Consider the following 19710-nt stretch of genomic DNA (forward strand, 5'->3'; position numbering starts at 1 on the left):
GGCAATTACAGCAGATATCTCAGTGTTACGGAGGGTTATCCATTTCATAGCTGCATTGCAAGTGAACCCATAAGGATTAATTTATTGATATGCATGAAGAAGACCAATACTTTATATGATAATGAAAAGATCATCATCAACCACCTTCATTTTTTCAATGTATGAACAAGGTCAGATTCAGTAGACACTGCACATAACCATAGAGATGCCCACACATGTTTTACTGCCTTGCTTCCTGATGCATAGAAAATATGGTGCAGAGCACTAGGATCAATTGCTGTTGCCATGGTTTTCAACTACATGAATATCTTCCCATTAACTTGATGTATTGCTAAAGGACAACATATCAAAGGCAAATATCTTCAAAGATGCCTAAGTCTCCTTACTTCACTGTACACATATTTTTATTTTATTTTTTAACCAATTTCTTTTCACATGAAGAGGTACATTATTTAAAATATTTCTTAATCAGCAAAGCAAAAGCGAATCAGATTGTGTAATTATGCACTTGTATTTCATAGAACCATTAAACTAAAGCGGCTTTCGTAAATTGCTTTGCTTCAATCTACACTGTGGTTTGTGTGGAGAGGTTTGGGCATACTGAAGCAGTGATTAGTTCCTCAGAACACATGGAGCTTTACCTTCGCCTCTGATGTGGGCTCTAGATAACACAGGCGGTTACCGAGTCCCTCTGCTGAAAGACAGAATTTGCGATTCTCCTTCTGAATGGCGGCGACACACTGCAGCACCACCTCATCTTCCTGACAAAACAAAAACAATGAATTAAACTTATGCTTAAAAGCAAAAACACTCTAAATTCTCAAAGTAGTCCCTTGAGCATAACACAACTTTTAGCAATTTCTGAGAAACGCTGTCAAAAATTTAAATCAACAATAAACATAATTTTGCAAATATTTGCTAGCTGACTGCTCTGTGTGTGTGCTGAAAAAAATGTGTATGTACATTATCATGGCTGTGTAAATAGGAAGAAACAAAACAAAGCATAGTGCACAGAGCAACAAAACACTCATAATAGCCATTCACAAATAGTGTCCACTGCTCATGATAGGGGAAGAGAGAGTTGGGGCATTTGCAGAAAGACTGTCAAAAGAGAGATGGCTGACATATTACCAAAGAGGAAATGGTCAGAGGAATATAATTGGAAGAAAAAGGGTTACGAAGAGGCAAAAGCTAAGACCCCCATTAATACTGGAACAGCTTTCCAGAGCTGGAGAGAGGTTAGAGAGGAGGAGGACCTGAAAATCGACACAGGTTGCTTTGTTTCTGTTCTATAGATTAGTAACATTGGTTACTACAAATTTAAAGCTGAAGTATGTAATTTCTGTGAAGTCAGCATCATCAAGCTGAACTTCAAAAATAATGTCTGTTTTCAAATACTCTCCCTGTCTGACACTGGTCGGTCAAACAGATAGTCCTGCCCCCTCTCACGTCATTGGTTGAGTTACTGTTGCTATGTTAGGCTGTTTGGGGGGGTTAAATAGAGCAATTTTTTGATAACATCGCTGTGTTTCTGTAAGCAAACGGGTGGTTGTAATAATCACACGGCTCAGGAAATACAACAAAAATTTTAATCAGTAAATCCAACCGGAACAAAAAATCTCAGGAGATATAATACACACTACACAGAACAATGAACAGACAGAACGAAGGGATTTAAACAAACAGAAGGAGAGAGGTGTACAGGTGTTAACAACCAAGGAGACTGACTAGGAACATAGACATATAGAAAGACAAGGAAAACCAATGAGCCGAATCAGGAGATCATGGCGCAGCTGTAACAACGAGTGTCCAAGGTTGGGCCAGAGGGAAGGTAAAGTCTGACGGAGTCAAAGGGGTGGAGGGACAACATTAAGCTGAAGGCCTGGAAGTCCGTAGCATAGGCAGAGCAACATCTGAATAGGGCAGTCAAAATTGCTCAAAAATGACATTTGAATATTCCCTCTACAAAAACACTAATATTCAAACTATTCTAACATCTGGCTGCACATTTTGTCAATGACGTGCATTACGTCAATAACAGGACAGATTAATACAGAGACATAACTACTTGTATAGGTAGTCTATTTAAGTTTAAACATATTTGACAACGTATTACTTACACAAAAACAAGCAAATCAACTAATGGCAAAGACAGCAGACCTCACTATCTCTCCCTCTCCCTCTCTCACCCTCACGCTCTCTGTGCATAACGGTTTAAATGAACAAACTTTGAGTGCTGATCAAGAGTTTTTTGTAAGCAATTTAAGGTCGCGACTTGTCCCAAATATTGCAGGCTTCATTCAGTGATTGAAATAAATATTATTAATATTAATTAAAGTTTTACAGCATATTGAACGCTCTGCTCTGAGCAAACTGTGCTGTGGTAAACATGGAATTTTTGACATGAAATGGTAAATAATCAAACCAGTGGAAGCAGTGCATTTATCCTTTATTCATGCAACATCTATTCAGTCAGTACAGTAGCCTACACTGACATAGCTTGCATACAACTTTATATCGTGGCTCAACAGTTTTACTTCCTACCGACCAATGTTCCAGACATGGCTTTTTAGATTTTGGAGAGTTAAAATTGCTTTCTCTGCCATGGTCGAGATGGGCTCTGCACTTTCTGCCATCTTCTATGCAAGACGCGTCAACTTTCAGCATTGACTCCTGTGACTTGTCCCTTAACCCTTAAGCGCAATAGCGCGCCCCCACTCTCAAAGCAGACAGCCGGCATTATCAAAGCAATACAGCAGGCATTATTTTTACACTTTTTTTTTCTTCTTTTTTTCAAATATTAATTTTCACCTTCGAAATTCGTTTTTTTTTTAACTATTTGAATATATATACAATTTTTGAATATTCGTTGACAGCCCTACATCTGACCAAGGAGGAGCCAGAGGGAAGAGCAAGCCTGGTGCAGTCAGGAAATGGTACCAGGTGAAGACGTGGAAGGGAAAAGCCAGACTGGTCAACAAACTGAGGTAGAGTCATGGGGACAAGAGACTAGGAGCCGGACCGGACCAGCAGAGAGACAGGCGACTTATTGCTGGACGGGACAGGCTCCAATCCATGCCTTCAAACTTCACGAGGATACTCACAGTGACGGATGGTGTAGCCAGCTTGTGCACCTGGTCAGACATTCCGTTGGGCTCGGGCTTAGGGGCGATTATTGGCTCAGCCTTAGTTCCTCTGCCACTGATATGGTCGCAGTCTGTTGTGGCACTAATCTTCTGGTTCTGTGACCAGACCGTAAGCAATTGGTGGTTGCAATAAATCGGAGGGCTCATGAAATAAAATAAAAAAAACTGCCTATAAATCTATAAATCCAACTGGAACAGGAAATCTCAGAAGATATAATACACAACCACGTTAAATGCAAACGTAACAATGAACAGACAGAACTAAGGTTTTAAATACACAGACGGAGTAATCAAGGTAAAACACAACAGATAGAGCTAATTAACAACCAAGCAGTCTAAGGCCACATTTACACATAGCCTGGTATTTAGAGAAACTAATACCCCCCATCCTCATCCATCACCCCATTTGAGGTTCTCTCTAGAAGCGCTAAAAGAAACGTTTTAATGGGCGTGCCACACAGTAGACTTGGAATTTAACCCCCAGGGCTAGGATTGGATAAGATTTGCATATTATAACGAGCTTTTGCTCCCCTGTCAGTTCACATGAGGGATTGTTTTGAAAGCGGCAACCGGAATGATTCTCTCACAGGGCTGGCAAAACGTCTTTATCAAACAAACACAATGATTTATCTCACATCCACCCAGGACTGATTGGAATATTTTTTTTTTATTACTTGTAGTTTTGACTAACTTTTTGACTAAAGTTTTCAGCACCGAAACTAACAGGATATTCTTATATCACAATGAACTTTTATATATCAAAGGCTCAAGGGAAAGTTGATTTCTCAAATCATCATCCCTTTAATTTACAGTGATGTTTTTATTTTTTCTGGACTTGGTCTCATGCTTTTAGATTGTATGAATTTGTTATATTTATAGGTCCTGGTATGTACTCAAACAACGTGTTTTTAAATGTGCTATATAAACAAATTTGATTGATTGATTGATTGATTGGTTGGTTGTTTTGAAAAAAAGAAATGTATTTTAAAAGGCATATCATGTCAAGTCATAAGTAAATGTTTAAATAAATTTTATTGACGTAATAACAGCTAAATTCTTTCAAAATTGTCACTGCAGGAAAGGAAGAAAAGTGGAGACACTGATGTCATTAGAATTCACAATGATGCTCTGTACATCCTCATTCTCTCTCAGGATGAATTTATTGATTTCTGTCTCATTTGTTTTCTTCCCAGTGTTTTTCTTGTGTGGCAGCTCACGTATCACATTAATCCTAGTTGATGGGTTGCCATGGTTCTGATGAACACCATCAGAGAAGTAACAATTCTTTAACACAGTCACGGCATTAAATTTCATTTTTATATTTCATTCTTCAGGTTCAGGATGTGTTAATACGATGAGAGCAAGCAGGAATTTCCAGCACACAGATAATAACCTGTACATATTTGGGCTTGAGTTATGCTAATTAAATTGGGCTGTCAAACACCACTGTCTAAGCTATGCTAAAAATGAAGAATGACAAGAGGAACTTGTTACTCTGACAGTAAAGCAATGCGAGTGCCTAATAACAAAGATGCCAAACCAACATTTGATGTATTCAAATAAGCTCAATATACATTACCCAACCCTTTTTAAAAAACAAAACAAAAAAGCAAGGATTAGATCAAGTAATCCTGGAAAAAATAATTATTATAATAAAAATATAATTTCCACAAAAATATTGTTTTAATAATTGTTTTCAACATTAATAATGATAAGAAATGGTTCTCTTTTAACTGTATTTTTAATCAAATAAATGCAGCTTTGTTGAGCATAAAAGGTTTGGTTTGGTCCAGTGTTATGATTCTTGCCTGGATTGTGAGCAGTCCACAAAATTGCTACTGCATATCAGCTAAGGGTTTCCCAAATAGGGGTTCGGGAATTATTCATAGTGCTTCACTTCTTTCACATTTTGTTATGTTACAGCCCCATTCTAAAATGGATTAAATTCATTATTTCCCAAACAATTATAAATACATAAATACCTTATTATGACAACGTGAAAGAAGTTTGTTTGAAATCTTTGCAAATGTTTTAAAAATACAATACTTTGTTGAAGCACCTTTGGCACCAATTACAGTCTTTTTGAGTATGATGCTACAAGCTTGGCACACCTATTTTTGGGCAGCTTCTCTCATTCTTCTTTGCAGGACCTCTCAAGCTTAATCCGGTTGGATGAGAAGCATCTGTGCACAGCCATTTTCAGATCTCTCCAGAGACGGTCAGTCGGGTTCAAGTCTGGGCTCGGGCTGGGCCACTCAAAGACATTCAAAGAGATGTCCTGTAGGCACTCCTTTGTAATCTTGGCTTTGTGATTAGGGTTGTTGTCCTGTTGGAAGATGAACCTTCGCCCCAGGTCGAGAATACTCTGGAGCAGGTTTCATCAAGGATGTCTCTGTACATTGCTGCATTCATCTTTCCCTCGATCCTGAATAGGCTCCCAGTTTCTGCCGCTGAAAAACATCCCCATGAGCCAGCTCTAGGAAGAGTCTTGGTTGTTCCAAACATCTTCAATTTATGGATGGTGGAGGCCGCTGTGCTCATTGGGACCTTCAATGCTGCAGAAATGTTTCTGTACCCTTCCCCAGATCTGTGTCTCGATACAATCCTGTCTTAGAGGTCTACAGACAATTCTTTGGACTTAATGGCTTGGTTTGTGCTCTGACGTGCATTGTTAACTATGGGACCTTATATAGACAGGGTTGTGCCTTTCCAAATCATGTCCAACCAAATTAATTTACCACACAGGTGGACTCCAATCAAGTTGCAGAAACATCTCAAGGATGTGTAAACAGGATGCACCTGAGCTCAATTTTGAGTGTCTTGGCAAAAGATGTGAATAATTATGTACATGAAATTTTATTTTTTATTTTTTTATAAATTTGCAAAGGTTTCTTTCACATTGGCATTATGGGGTATTTTTCAAAGAATACTGAGGAAAATAATACATTTCATCTATTTTGGAATAAGGCTGTAACATAAAACATTATAACAAAATGTTGAAAAAGTAAAGCATTGTGAATACTTTCCGGATGCACTGTATATACTGATACTGTACGTACTAAGCCTACAGGATTGACGAACAAATTGCAAGTAATTTCCAAATCATTCCAATCCAATTTTCCCCTCATTATTTTCAATGCTTGCCTTTCTACTGACAATTTAAATGATTAGTCATGTCTTTAAACAGTCCTCTATAGATCTATCAAAGCTACTGACTTGACTTTTTTTTTTGGAAATCATAACAACCCCAGTCTTTTTGACAGTAGTGTATTGATTTTTGTTGTTATGTAATGAGGTCCAATTTTGTTTTGGATTCAACTGACTTTCATTGTGTAGAGAAAAACAGTTGAAACACTATTCAAAATATATTCTTTTGTGTTCCACTGGATTGTAAGACTATGAAGGTTAAAGTCATAGTTCACCCAAAACTGAAAACGTTATGTTTATCTGCTTACCGTTTTCTTCAATAGAACACAAATTAAGATTTTTTTAACTAAATCTATTAGTAAAAAAAACAAAACATGCACAGACAAATCCAAATTAAACCCTGTTGCACGTGACTACACATTGATGTCTTAATACACGAAACGATCATTTTGTGTGTGAGAGACCGAACAGTATTTATATATTTTTTTACCCTTTAATTCACCGCTATGTCCAACAGCCTGAGCACGCAATCACTTCTGGCGCTTGTCTAAACTACACCAGATCGTGTACAGATCTCACGTACTAGAAGTGATCACGCACTCAAGGCTGTTGGTGATATTGGAGTATTAGAGGTAAACAATTATATAAGTACTGTTTTTTGGGGTTTTTTTGCACAAACCGATCATTTCGTGTCTTAAGACATCAATGTGTCTTCACGAGCTGCAGGGTTCAATTTGGATTTGTTTGAGCATGTTTTTTTACTCTCATAGATTGTTACCATTCACGTGCATTATACGACTGACAGACTGCAAAATTAGGAGTTAAAATTCTTAATTTGTTTTCTACTGTAGAAACAAAAAAGTCATCTATATCTTTGAGGCCCTGGAGATTAGCAGTTAAACATAAAATTTTCATTTTGGGGTAAACTATCCCTTTAAGACAATTTTGTATTCCTTTACCACTATGCAAATGTCATGTGCAATAGAAATGTACATAATTTCATATTCAATATGCAAATTCAAACTGCATATGCCTGCATATCACAAATTCCGTGCACTGCTTTTCCTTCTGCACATCTATAGTTTATCTGTGATTTGGGTGTTTCTATATGCATTATATTTATTTTATTTTTGACTTAGGTTTGGCAATAAAGCCTCATTCAGATTAACCGTGTTAGTGTAAGACAGATGTTGTACCTATACAGATGTATCCAAGTCTCTATTTACAATACAGTGTTGTCTGCCTAATGCAGTAGAGTGGTCTTTATCTAAAAGAGGAGATCTTCCCTTTCTTAGGTCCCACCTAGATCCCCTGCCAAGGAATCTGGTGAATCTGCAGCAAAGTGATCCAGGGGAAAGCTGCAAAGCCATCTGCAAAACAGCTAAGGGGCAGAGTCACAGTCTATCTATAGGGGTGTTGCGTGTTTAAGGATGCTGGGGGATGGGGTGCGTCTGCTCCAAATCACAAGGGCAAGTATTAAAACTCTTCAAACTCTCTGTTATGCATTCATATTCTATACGCCTTAATTCCTGGAGCATCTGCCAACCCAATCTGCACCTTACGGACAGACCAACCCTATTCATGCCATCATGCTTGTGTTTAAACACAGGTGCAGCAGATGAATACAGGTCCCTCCACTCCACACATCCCCCCCCCACCACCTCACCCCCAATCCCACCCCCCCTCCTCCTCCCTCTACCATACTCAGTGTGTGTCTTTAAGGACATGAACAGGTGTGGGTGTGTGGCCTGAAGACTTCAGGGGTTGTAACTCAAGAAGTCCTGGTGCGCTCTGGTGCCAAATAAATGCTCACAACTCACCCTGCCCTGTGACTGACATGAACTTAAGAAAAGGTGAATACACAGCACCGCCCCTCCCATAATGCTATTTTGAAATGTACGCACATGCTCAGTCAGCCACGGTATCAAACACTGTAGAATTGTTCAGTCATCTGAAAGATGAAAAGGCTGCTCAATGCAGAGCTAATGGGTGGAGCATGATGTCCAGTCCCCCCCACCCCCCCACCCCTCTCGCTTGATGTAATGGGGTGGCTAAAAATAACTCCACCCATTATGTCCGGGGGGGGAGCTGGACATCATTTAGATCTGCAGTGAGCACCATTTGGAAAGATGAGGTTTCTGTGTCTTCAGAGTTTAATATGCTTATTTGATTTGTGATGTGATGCTTTCAAATCAGTTTTGCTAAAAAGAAATCTACAATATGTTTCCTAAAAATATATAAAATATTTTTTACAATTATTTTGTTTTTCTTCCTTGTTAGTCAAAAAAAGCTTTTATAGACAACCAACAATCGATCGATTTCAGAATGTTCCTCATCCTGACACCGAAACACCGCCTTTACAGAATAATAAGCACGTCTAATTCAGTAGCCCCGCTCACAGACTCATGGAGATGTTTGGATCATGCTAACCAGCAGTAATAAACATGCCGACGAATACAGCAAGATATTGCATCCAATTCCTGGTTGTGGAAGAACAGTCACCATTTCACGGCGGAATCGTTTGTAAACAAGTCTCAGGTCGACACTGGATTTGCAGACATATTGAGATTAAAACACAATGCTGTGCCTTCTATATTGGATCCAACAGGAATGGTGCAACACACTTGTGTGAGTGAAACGTGTTTTTTATATAGTATTGCATTGTTACAGATCGTTTTGATTATAGTACGTGTCTAACAGAACACATCTTACCATGCTGTCATAGGCTGGAGAATACTTTATTTGTTGGTTCAATGCGACTCGGGGGTCAGACTCGGACATGTATGGGCCTGGACTCGCAAAGCCCAACGTCCCGGGGCTATGTGTTTTCCAGATGGGCTACCAAAACATACGCCTGTCGGCAGGCCAGTGAATCTCAAACAGTGAAATAATATTCATTTCTTGATCTGTGCTGTTCACTCTCTTGATTTGATATTTGAAGGTGTGTGTTTGCACACGATTCACGCTTATATCGGGCGAGCCAAGAAAATATATTCCAATCAATCGGGTGGATGAGATGAGAAATAAATCCAATCTCATCCAGTGTTTGTTTGATAAAGGCGTTTACGAGTCCTGTGATCCAGAGAATCATTCCACTTTCAAAACAATCCCTCTCTCATGTGAACTGACAGGGGAGCTGAAGCTCATTAAATATGCCAATCTTTTTCAATCTTAGCCGTGGGCGTTTACTTCCATGTCTCCAATGCGTCACGCCCATCAAAACCCAGCATTCAGGAGAGACTCAAAACCAGTGTAGAAAATAGCCTATTACTTATTAGTTATGATGTTTTTGAATGTAAAAACCACACGAACGTCATTAGCTGACTTCAGACAACAGTATAAAAAAAATTAAAAAGCCAGTTCACAACGCAAAGACGCAAAACCCAATTCTGTTTCTAGATTTTTAATGTTGTTTTAGACTTCAGATTCCACTGCCAACGTTTCAATATAAAAAGAACAATTTAGAGTAAATGATGCTCTCATCTAATGTGAGTTTTTGAAAAGATGGTTCTTTGTCTTTTCCACATCTCAGCTGAAATCGTATTCCTTAAATAACTCAAATTCATTGCCAGCTACTGCACTTCACTAAGCAGGTGGCTCAAGCCCCTGAACTTGACAGCTAAATGAGATGGTTGAATAAGCTCACATCTTTATCACCTCCATATCTGCATCCAGTTAGGTTACAGAGTCCTTCAATAATGCTCGGAAAGAAATAAAAGTTTTCCTTGAACTGAGAGATTCTCAAACTTTTGTGTGCAAAATACCTCATTCATGACCCTAAACTGTTTCACAGACACACCTTCAAGAGATGGCAATAACCAAATATGTGTTTTAATTTTAAATGTTTTAAAAAAAGGGTAAATTGTCAAATTATTACTGAAGTACTACCAACAATCAAAAAACAAGATCTATCAATCAGGGTTGATTGATTTTCGGTTTCCCGTACAATGACTTGCTCACTGCTTAACAACCGTAGTGCGATGCATCATTGAAGAAATGAACTAACTAGTCACAACTATTTCCTGAAACCACACTGTCGCAAATGTGTCATTAAGCCCCGCTGGTTAATGATGTCACACAGGCGGTGGAGAAATAACTTCTTTTAGTTCATTTGAGTTCAAATTAATGCCAGATTTTTTGCTATAAATTATGTACATAGTATCTGAGGACTAATTCTAATTTGCTTAATTTCCAGATTCAGTCATTGGCTCCTTACATACTGGAACACGTACACACTCAACAAACTAAAAGATGTAAATTACATTTGTATATATTCAAAACAAAAATATATATCATACTGGATGTCAGGCAGCAAGCTTATTTAGCTCAAGACAAGGATTTATCATGCAAACAAGAAACTATGCTTCTAACCACAGATTGAGAGCTGTGTAGTTCCAACCATGCAACTTTGCGATGCTGTTTGCGAATGTTTCTTGGAACTATGGTTTTGGTACACTCTCTTTTACAAGTTGTGGGTCTATGATGTTTTTGAAAGAAGTATCTTATGCTAACCAAGACTACATTTATTTGGTCACAAATTCAGTCATGTGAAATATTACAAATTCAAATAACTGTTTTCTATTCTAATATATTTCAAATGTAATGTATTTCTCTGATGGCAAAGCTGAATTTTCAGCATCATTACGCCAATCTTTAGTGTCATATGATCATTTCGAAATCATTCAACAATTATAATTTGGTGCTCAAAAAGCATTTATTTATATTATAAATATTATTTTTCTATTTAAAGTCAGTGAAAGTCAGTAGTTCTGTAAAATTTAATTGAGATGTGATGTATCTCAAAGCTGTTTGGTTTGGTTCAATGTTTACTGAAGAACTGGATGGAGAAAATAAATGGAATGCATACTCTGAGAATCACAAAAATGGACTGTCACTATGAACGCTAATCATATTATTTGTCATGGTCTTACACGTGAGATTATTTATTCTCATTTCAGAAATTTTCCACAGGCCCACTGGCTATCTGAGAAACACTGATACAGTAGCACTGTGCTCAAGACTTGCTTCGTGCTGTATTAAATCAATGTCTAACTATGATGATTCTATGAGAATTAATGATTTTAATTAATGTCTTTTCACACTTCAAACTGATTTCATTGCAGAGACGTGCTCAAAAAGATTATTAATTAATCAAAAATAGATGTTTTGCACAATTAATGTGATTTTTTTTCACTCTTTATTCTCAAGCAGAAGTAAATCACAACATAACTAAAGAGGCTGGATGCACACATTCAACTGTGACTCTCTTATTTGTACTAAAACTTATGTAGATCAGACATTTTTATTGGTGATTCGACTCTCAAAAACCCAGCTTCCTTAGAAGAAAAGGTATAACACAACAAGAGGGCATTCATAGAAAGTCGATTAAAATTGCAAAGGCCTTTTCACCAGTGCTGTCAAGCATCCTTACAGTGACATTTCCTTGACTGACAAAGCATAAGGCATGCTGTGATGTTTTAAAGGAGTCTGAGAGCACTGCTAAAAATGTGATTGTGTCAGGGAGACTAACTTCAGAGTGTCTGAGAGTGAGAGGTTCACAGAGAGCAAGTACTGTGTCTTTCACTACAGCTAAATTACAAATTGTATTACTCAGCAGCCTAGCCTAACTTAGCATGCGCACTGCTGCCTCAAATAATATAGCCTCATGCAATAGAAAGTGTCTTGCATGCATGCCTGAGTGAGCTCCATCTACACTAACAAATGAATTCAGACAGCCTGCTGGTAGACAGAGATATCACTGCATGTGGATAAAATACTGATGCATCAGATGAAGTTTGGTCAGTGAAGAAAAGTGAACTCTTGAGTTCACCATTTACAGCTGAAGGAGCAATTAATGCACTGGCAAAGATCCCAAAAATATCATAATTTACTGACCCTCATGTTGTTCCAAACCTCTATGACATTAATCCAAAATTCCTTTTTCATTAATGTTTTGGAATGAGAATGAGAACTTTTAAATGCTGTTAAAAATGGCAATCATCATAAAATATTTAAAAAGTAGTCCATCGGATTTGTGCACTTTCATATTTTAAGTATCATGAAGTCAAATGGCTTAAAATCTTCCCTTCGCCTGCTATATGCAGCTGGATCATGAAGTTTGTTACCTGAACATGAAAACCTAATCAATTTGATTTTGTAAACTAAATCAACTGAAAAAGTGGATCATAAAAAAATAAAATAAAAAAAATCATAAGATCTGATTCAAAATAATGATTAATTCCCAAATTGGATGCCACTACTTCTCTAATGAACATGCCACAGACAGGTTGGGCAGATGTCAAGATTTTCAAAGAATAACAACTTAAATTTCATTCTGTTCCTGTTTGTGTTGACATAATATATTTGTGTGTATTGTGTATAATCATTATATAGTGGGAAAGTGACTTTGAAAAGTAATGCATAACAATATTGTGCTAGTCCCTTAAAAAGTAACTAATTAACTAATTACCTTTAAAAGTACTTTTTCTCACCTGGGCTTGTTTTGTTTTTGCTTTTTTTGTTTGTTTTTTATTTAACTTTTTTTTGTGTGTGCTAATGTAAAGACCTCTTCATACCAAAACTGAAAAAATAAGCCTCAGGCTAAGGTAAAAATGCTAATTCCATTCATGCATGTATAGTAGAGGGTGCAGCTCAAACAAACCTTTCAGCTATGCTGCCATTCTGTATAATGAAAGAATAGGACACAGGAGAAAAAAATGAACAAATAAAAACAAATTCTAGTCATTTTTGCTCATGGTTTAACTGAATCAACGAAGGTTAGCAGCAAGACATTAGTCAATAAAGGTAGATTACATGCATTCAAATATTTGTTTTATTTAATATTTAATTATTGGAGGTTTGCATAGATTTCTGATTTTGCATTTGACTGATTTTATTCATTTTAAAGAATACTTCATCTTTATTGTGCAAGTGAGATGAATAAATTACATTTAGTCTATATTTACAATAACATGTTTACACACAACGCTGCTGCACTTACTCTTGATTTTTCTCAACATGAGAACAGGAGAGCTGTCAGTCAAATAAAAGTAATTTAAAAGTAAAATTTAAAAGTAATGTGTTACTTTACTAGTTACTTAAAAAAGTAAATTGATTGTGTAACAATATACTTGTAATGCATTACCCACAACACATATATATAAATAAAGAAGAAAATAATTTTTTGAAAACCCTGCTATTTTGCAAGTTCTCCCACTTGGAAATCATGGAGGAGTTGAAATTGCCATCGTAGGTGCATGTCCACTGTGAGAGACATAATCTAAAAAAAAAAAAAAAAAGACCTGTTAAGGCGGGCGTACACGGTGCGATTTTTGCTGTCGTACGAACTCGCAGACGATTTTTTTTTCTCGGGAGAAATCGCGTGGACATCGTGGATGCTCGTATGGTCGCGGCTCGCACCGTGTGAGAGGAAATACGAGACGAGCCGAGCACGTTAAGAGCACCTCCCGACCTTACGATCATTTTTAAACATGTTTAAAAAGTTCGGGGAGTCGCCCCGATTTTTACCGGCATATGGCTGTCCCCTATTGCCAAATCATGCACAAGCACGTCACATACGCTCAATCTATGACTATTATTAGCTCAGTGGCTGCCACATACTGCGTTCACACACACAAACACTTTCTCTCTCTCACGTGCACTCTTCTCTCTCCCTCTGGTTGTTTCGGTTAAAAGGAATGGCTTTTCTCTGCTTTTCAACAAATCATTTTCACACCTTTTTTCTTTATTTTTTGTATCTGAAGCTATAGCAGCAACATTAAAAGCTCCGGTGTCTGTGTTACATGAAAATTTGTGTGATCGCGGCCGGCTCGCGGTGCAAACAGTCGTGCCGTGTACCAGCTGATTTGATGCGATGATCAAATTAAATGACTCGTAGCGTCTGCAATATCTCACGACCTTCCGAGTGTCCGAATTCGCACAGTGTACGCCCGCCTTTAGTCTGCCTTTAAAATGTCCACCTCCACTCCATTTATTAGCCTAAATCAGATGCACCTGTTTGAGGTTGTTAGCTGCATAAAGACACCTGTCCACCCCATACAATCAGTAAAGCCTAGTTCAGACTGCACAAACTTGTCGGGTCACTGCTCTTTTCACACTGCATGACTATCTGGGGTATCATTCAGTCACTGCTGTGTTCACACTGCACGATGGATCGGCGACAGGAGGTTTCACACTACACGACTGTACAGGAGGAACAATCGCTGACAACTCTCTCTCTCTCCGGTGCGCAAACTACGTTTTCCAACATTCCCAACCAAACACACGTGCGATGTGACAAATAAACAACGTGAGATCACACGTGCGTCAGACCGGAATACTCGCGCGGGACTTGGAATTGTTATTAAAAATTATAAACTGCACAAAGTTTGTTCCAATTTGACTGTGCTGATTTGTGGAGAAAAGAAAAAAGTATATTGCAGAGGAAATTGTTGAAGAGACAGAGAGCAAGGATTGTGTTATGCAAAGAGAGCTTGAGGTAGGCTAAATAAATAATTTTGCAATGTGCTGCTGCTGCAGCTGGATGTGCAAATGTTTGGGCTTTGTTTCAGCTTGATAGAATTGTAAATATAACTAATAAAACACTGATCTGTCTATAACTCCTCCCTATACCTTCTGCTGCCCTGTATCTCACTCTTTCATTAGCTGTCAGTCATCGCCGACGTCATTTTCAGTCAGAACCTGGTCAGAACGCAGTTCACACAGCAGGAGTTTGAATCGCCGACAGGTCCAGATATTTAGCATGTCAAATATCTCACGGGCATCAGCGACTTGTCGCGATTCTCTCTGATCACGTCTTTGATAATTCACTCTGCGTGATTGTCACTCGCGTGCACGAGCACCAATTTGCCTATGATTTCGGGTGTTTGTCTGCGATTTCGCAAAACCTGTCGGCGAGTCAAAATCGGAGCTAAAATGTTCAGTGTGAACTAGGCTTAAGAATCCAACTACTAACATGGCCAAGACCAAAAAGCTGTCCAAAGACACTAGAGACAAAATTGTACACCTCCACAAGGCTGGAAAGGGCTACGGGGAAATTGCCAAGCAGCTTGGTGAAAAAAGGTCCACTGTTGGAGCAATCATTAGAAAATGAAGCTAAACATGACTGTCAATCTTCCTCAGACTGGGGCTCCATGCAAGATCTCATCTCGTGGGGTCTCAATGATCCTAAGAAAGGTGAGAATTCAGCCAAGAACTACACGGGAGGAGCTGGTCAATGACCTAAAAAGAGCTGGGACAACTGTTTCCAAGGTTACTGCTCGTAATACACTAAGACGTCATGGTTTGAAATCATGCATGGCACGGATGTTTCCCCTGCCTAAACCAGCACATGTCCAGGCCAGTCTTAAGTTTGACAATGACCATTTGGATAATCCAGAGGAGTCATGGGAGAAAGTCATGTGGTCTGATGAGACCAAAATATAACTTTTTGGTCATAATTCCACTAAACGTGCTTGGAGGAAGAAGAATGACGAGTACCATCCCAAGAACACCATCCCTACTGTGAAGCATGGGGGTGGTATCATCATGCTTTGGGGGTGTTTTTCTGCACATGGGACAGGGCGACTGCACTGTATTAAGGAGAGGATGACCGGGGCAATGTATTGTGAGATTTTGGAGAACAACCTCCTTCTCTCAGTTAGAGCACTGAAGATGAGTCGAGGCTGGGTCTTCCAACATGACAATGACCCGAAGCACACAGCCAGAATAACCAAGGAGTGGCTCTGTAAGAAGCATATCAAGGTTCTGGCGTGGCCTAGCCAGTCTCCAGACCTAAACCCAATAGAGAATCTTTAGAGGAAGCTCAAACTCTGTGTTTCTCAGTGACAGGCCAGACTGATGTAGAGAAGATCTGTGTGGAGGAGAGGACCAAAATCCCTCCTTCAGTGTGCGCAAACCTGGTGAAAAACTAAAGGAAACGTTTGACATTGTAATTGCAAACAAAGGCTACTGTACCAAATATTAGAGGAGACGAGGTTGAGGAGATTCCCCCTTCTATGTCAAGCGCTTTGAGTACCTAGAAAAGCGCTATATAAATGTACAAATTTTTGTTGATGTTTTTGTTTTAACATTGATTTTCTTAGGTCTTCAAATACTGATTTGCAGCTGTATCACACAAATAAATAGTTTAAAAAAGCTGATTTCTGGATTTTTTTTAATTTTTATTATGCCTCTCACAGTGGACATCCACCTACGATGACAGTTTCAGACCCCTCCATGATTTCCAAGTGGGAGAACTTGCAAAATAGCAAGGTGTTAAAATTATTTTCCTCACTGTATATTATATAAAAATGTATATTATATATAAATATACCACATTTTTCTTAAATATGTACATGCATGTGTGTGTGTGTGTGTGTGTGTGTGTGTGTGTGTGTGTGTGTGTGTGTGTGTTATTTTGGATGTGATTAATTGATCCAACAGCACTGAAAAAAGTATTTTTGTGTTTCACAGAAAAAAAAGAATGTCATAAGGGCTTGCAACGACATGAAGGTGAATAAATAATGACAATATTCATTTATATCTATAACTATCCCTTTAAGATCTTGTTTGAGTACTTCCTCCAAGCAATGCTGTTGTGCTCTTGAGTAAGCTGTCAGCTCCAGGGGCCCCAAGGCCGCCTCGTTGCTATGAGGCCCGTGTGTCAGACAAGAAAAAGCTATGCCACATATGTGCTGACTTTGCTGAGACAAGAATTCTTGTGTAATCCCTGTATAGCTAATTGCCTGTAGTGGATTTTATAACAGTTAACAAGCTCAACGTATACACCAGTCTGACAGAATCCTGTCAGATAAATTATACACTAAACATGCTTTACAAATGTTGGTACAGTAAACACCTAAGCAAACACTTTAATCTCGAGCACTTGTGTTGTACTCAAGCACAGATGGCTTGTTCCCTTTGGGATAAACCAAGAGGGCACAATAAGAGCAGTGGCATCAGTCTGGGTTTAATTAATCTGAAGGAAGTTCAATGAGTTGAGGCTGCCATTTGAAGCTTATAGACCGCAGACGACTCACTCATCAGCTGCCTTATACAAAAACCACAGGATCGCACACACAATTCATTTCACATACTGCAGATTTCAGCTGTGCTCCAAAGCTCCAAGGTTTACCTTTTACCAGGGTGCCCTCATTACTCATAGTCGCCGAAGATATCTACACTCAGCACAATCTCTGTGATGGTGGAATAGTGAGAGCAGATAAGGGCAACATGCTTTAAAATCTCCACCTCAATTGCTGATCAAAGATACACACACTAAGAGCTGTCAAAACAATCTGATGTTCTGTAAATGCACTAGTGTAAATTAAAGGTTATCTCTGGGAGGTGTTTCCTAAAACAAAGCTTTTTTGAAGAAAAGAAAAGGAGGAACATTTGAGCTACCCTGTGAATCCCCTTGTAATGTGACATTAAAGGGTTAGTTCACCCAAAAATTAAATTGTTGTCATTAATGACTCACCCTAATGTTGTTCCACACCCGTAAGACCTACGTTAATCATCGGAACACAGTTTAAGATATTTTAGATTTTAGTCCCAGAGCATAATGCAGTCAATGCCCACTTTACTGTCCATGTCCAGAAAGCTAATAAAAACATCATCAAAGTAGTCCATATGTGACATCTGTTGGTTGATTAGAATCTCTTGAAGCATCGAAAATACATTTTGGTCCAAAAATATCAAAAACTACGATTTTATTCAGCATCGTCTTCTCCTCCATGTGCCTCCAAAAAGAATCAAACGGTTATTGAATCAGTGAATCGATCAATGATTCGGGTCGCCAATGTCACGTGATTTCAGCAGTTTGGCAGTTTGACGCGAACCGAACTGCTGAAATCACGTGATTTCAATAAGCGTTTGATTCTTTTTGGAGGCACATGGAGGAGAAGACAATGCTGAATAAAATCGTACTTTTTTGATATTTTTGGACCAAAATGTATTTTCGATGCTTGGTAAATGGTAAATGGACTGCATTTATATAGCGCTTTTATCCAAAGCGCTTTACATTTTGCCTCACATTCACCCATTCATACACCGACGGCGATGTCAGCCATGTAAGGCGCCATCCAGCTCGTCAGGAGCAGCTGGGGTTAAGTGTCTTGCTCATGGACACTTTAGCTGTGTCCCAAAGTGAAGGGTGCGCACTTCGAAGGCCATGCACTTCGAAGGCCAGACCAGGCCACGCCTTCAAAGTGCACGAAGGGCGAACCGAGGGACAGGGTTGCCAGGTCTGAATAATAAAACCCCTCCAATTGTTATTCAAAAGTATCGGAATCACAGCCAGAATGGGCCAAAATATCCCAAAATGCGGGGCGCGGGCAGTAGAAATATTGCTTAAGTAAAGACAACTTAACCTGTGGACTATAGGCTACAAACACCCCAAAGCAACAGTAGCCTAAATGCAGCCCCATTCCAGACTTGGCAACAATGAACCAAGCGTCGTTATAAATAGGCTATAGTTGTAAAAAGCCTACGTAGGCTAATAGACCAATTTATTTTCATTTACACATTTTAAATTACATGACAAGAAAATATATGTATAAACATAAATGTGTTTAATGTAGCTACAAATTATAACGTGCATTACAAAAATAAACAATAGCTAGAAAAACCACTTCTCTTTAATTTGGCCTACCTTTGAAGTTAACGAAAATGAACAATAGACAGCAGTTCGTTTAATTTACAAATAACTTGCATAAAAAATAATAAGCTAGCCATTTAAATTGTTCTGTGTCGGCCACGCACTCAGCCTTTGGAGGATCGATGTTTCGTTGACCGTCGTCAGTGAACATTCATTCATTCATTCATTCATTATATATATATATATATATATATATATATATATATATATATATATATATATATATATATATATATATATATATATATATATATATATAAACTTTATTTTAGTAGATAAGTCAGCAGTTTTCGTTTGTTTGTATTTTTTCTTATAATTCTGAGTGACAGATGTCACATTTGATTTAGCCTATTTTTCTGTGATATTTGTTTTAGTTACGGTGTTGACATACAGCCTAGGCTGTAAGAAAAATAAATGATTGCACGGACAATTCCTATCCAGTGTCTCTCTTTCTGTAAGGGAAATTTAAAAGATAGATTCTGGAAACAAAATCTAAATTTAGCTGGGTCGGAAATAAAATAATTTATAGCGGGTGAGCACGGAGTGAATTTTGCGCGAGCGGAATGGTGCGGTGCGGAATGGTGCGGTGCGGAATAGCGGGAGCAGGACGAAAATACAGCGCCGCGCAGATTATATTTTGAAGGCTATTTAAAGAAATTTTGTATGGGAAAAAAAGAAACAGCGAAAATGGTGATAATGGACTGATTCCTCTTCTTGAGATAATGGTTGAGAAATAAATAGCATTTAAAAATTGGGAAA

At 38.4% G+C, this 19710-nt stretch overlaps 1 protein-coding gene across 1 annotated transcript in view; it reads right to left on the bottom strand.

The window, feature by feature from the left end:
* Positions 1–19710, bottom strand: part of ryr3 (ryanodine receptor 3) — a 132543-nt gene that overhangs the window by 86687 nt on the left and 26146 nt on the right. The window contains exon 4 of the mRNA XM_067417529.1: positions 642–761. Coding sequence (XP_067273630.1) covers positions 642–761 — 120 coding nt within the window. The remainder of the gene's footprint in view (positions 1–641; positions 762–19710) is intronic.

The sequence above is a fragment of the Pseudorasbora parva genome, chromosome 15 (genome assembly GCF_024679245.1).
Source record: "Pseudorasbora parva isolate DD20220531a chromosome 15, ASM2467924v1, whole genome shotgun sequence".
NCBI lineage: Eukaryota > Metazoa > Chordata > Actinopteri > Cypriniformes > Gobionidae > Pseudorasbora > Pseudorasbora parva.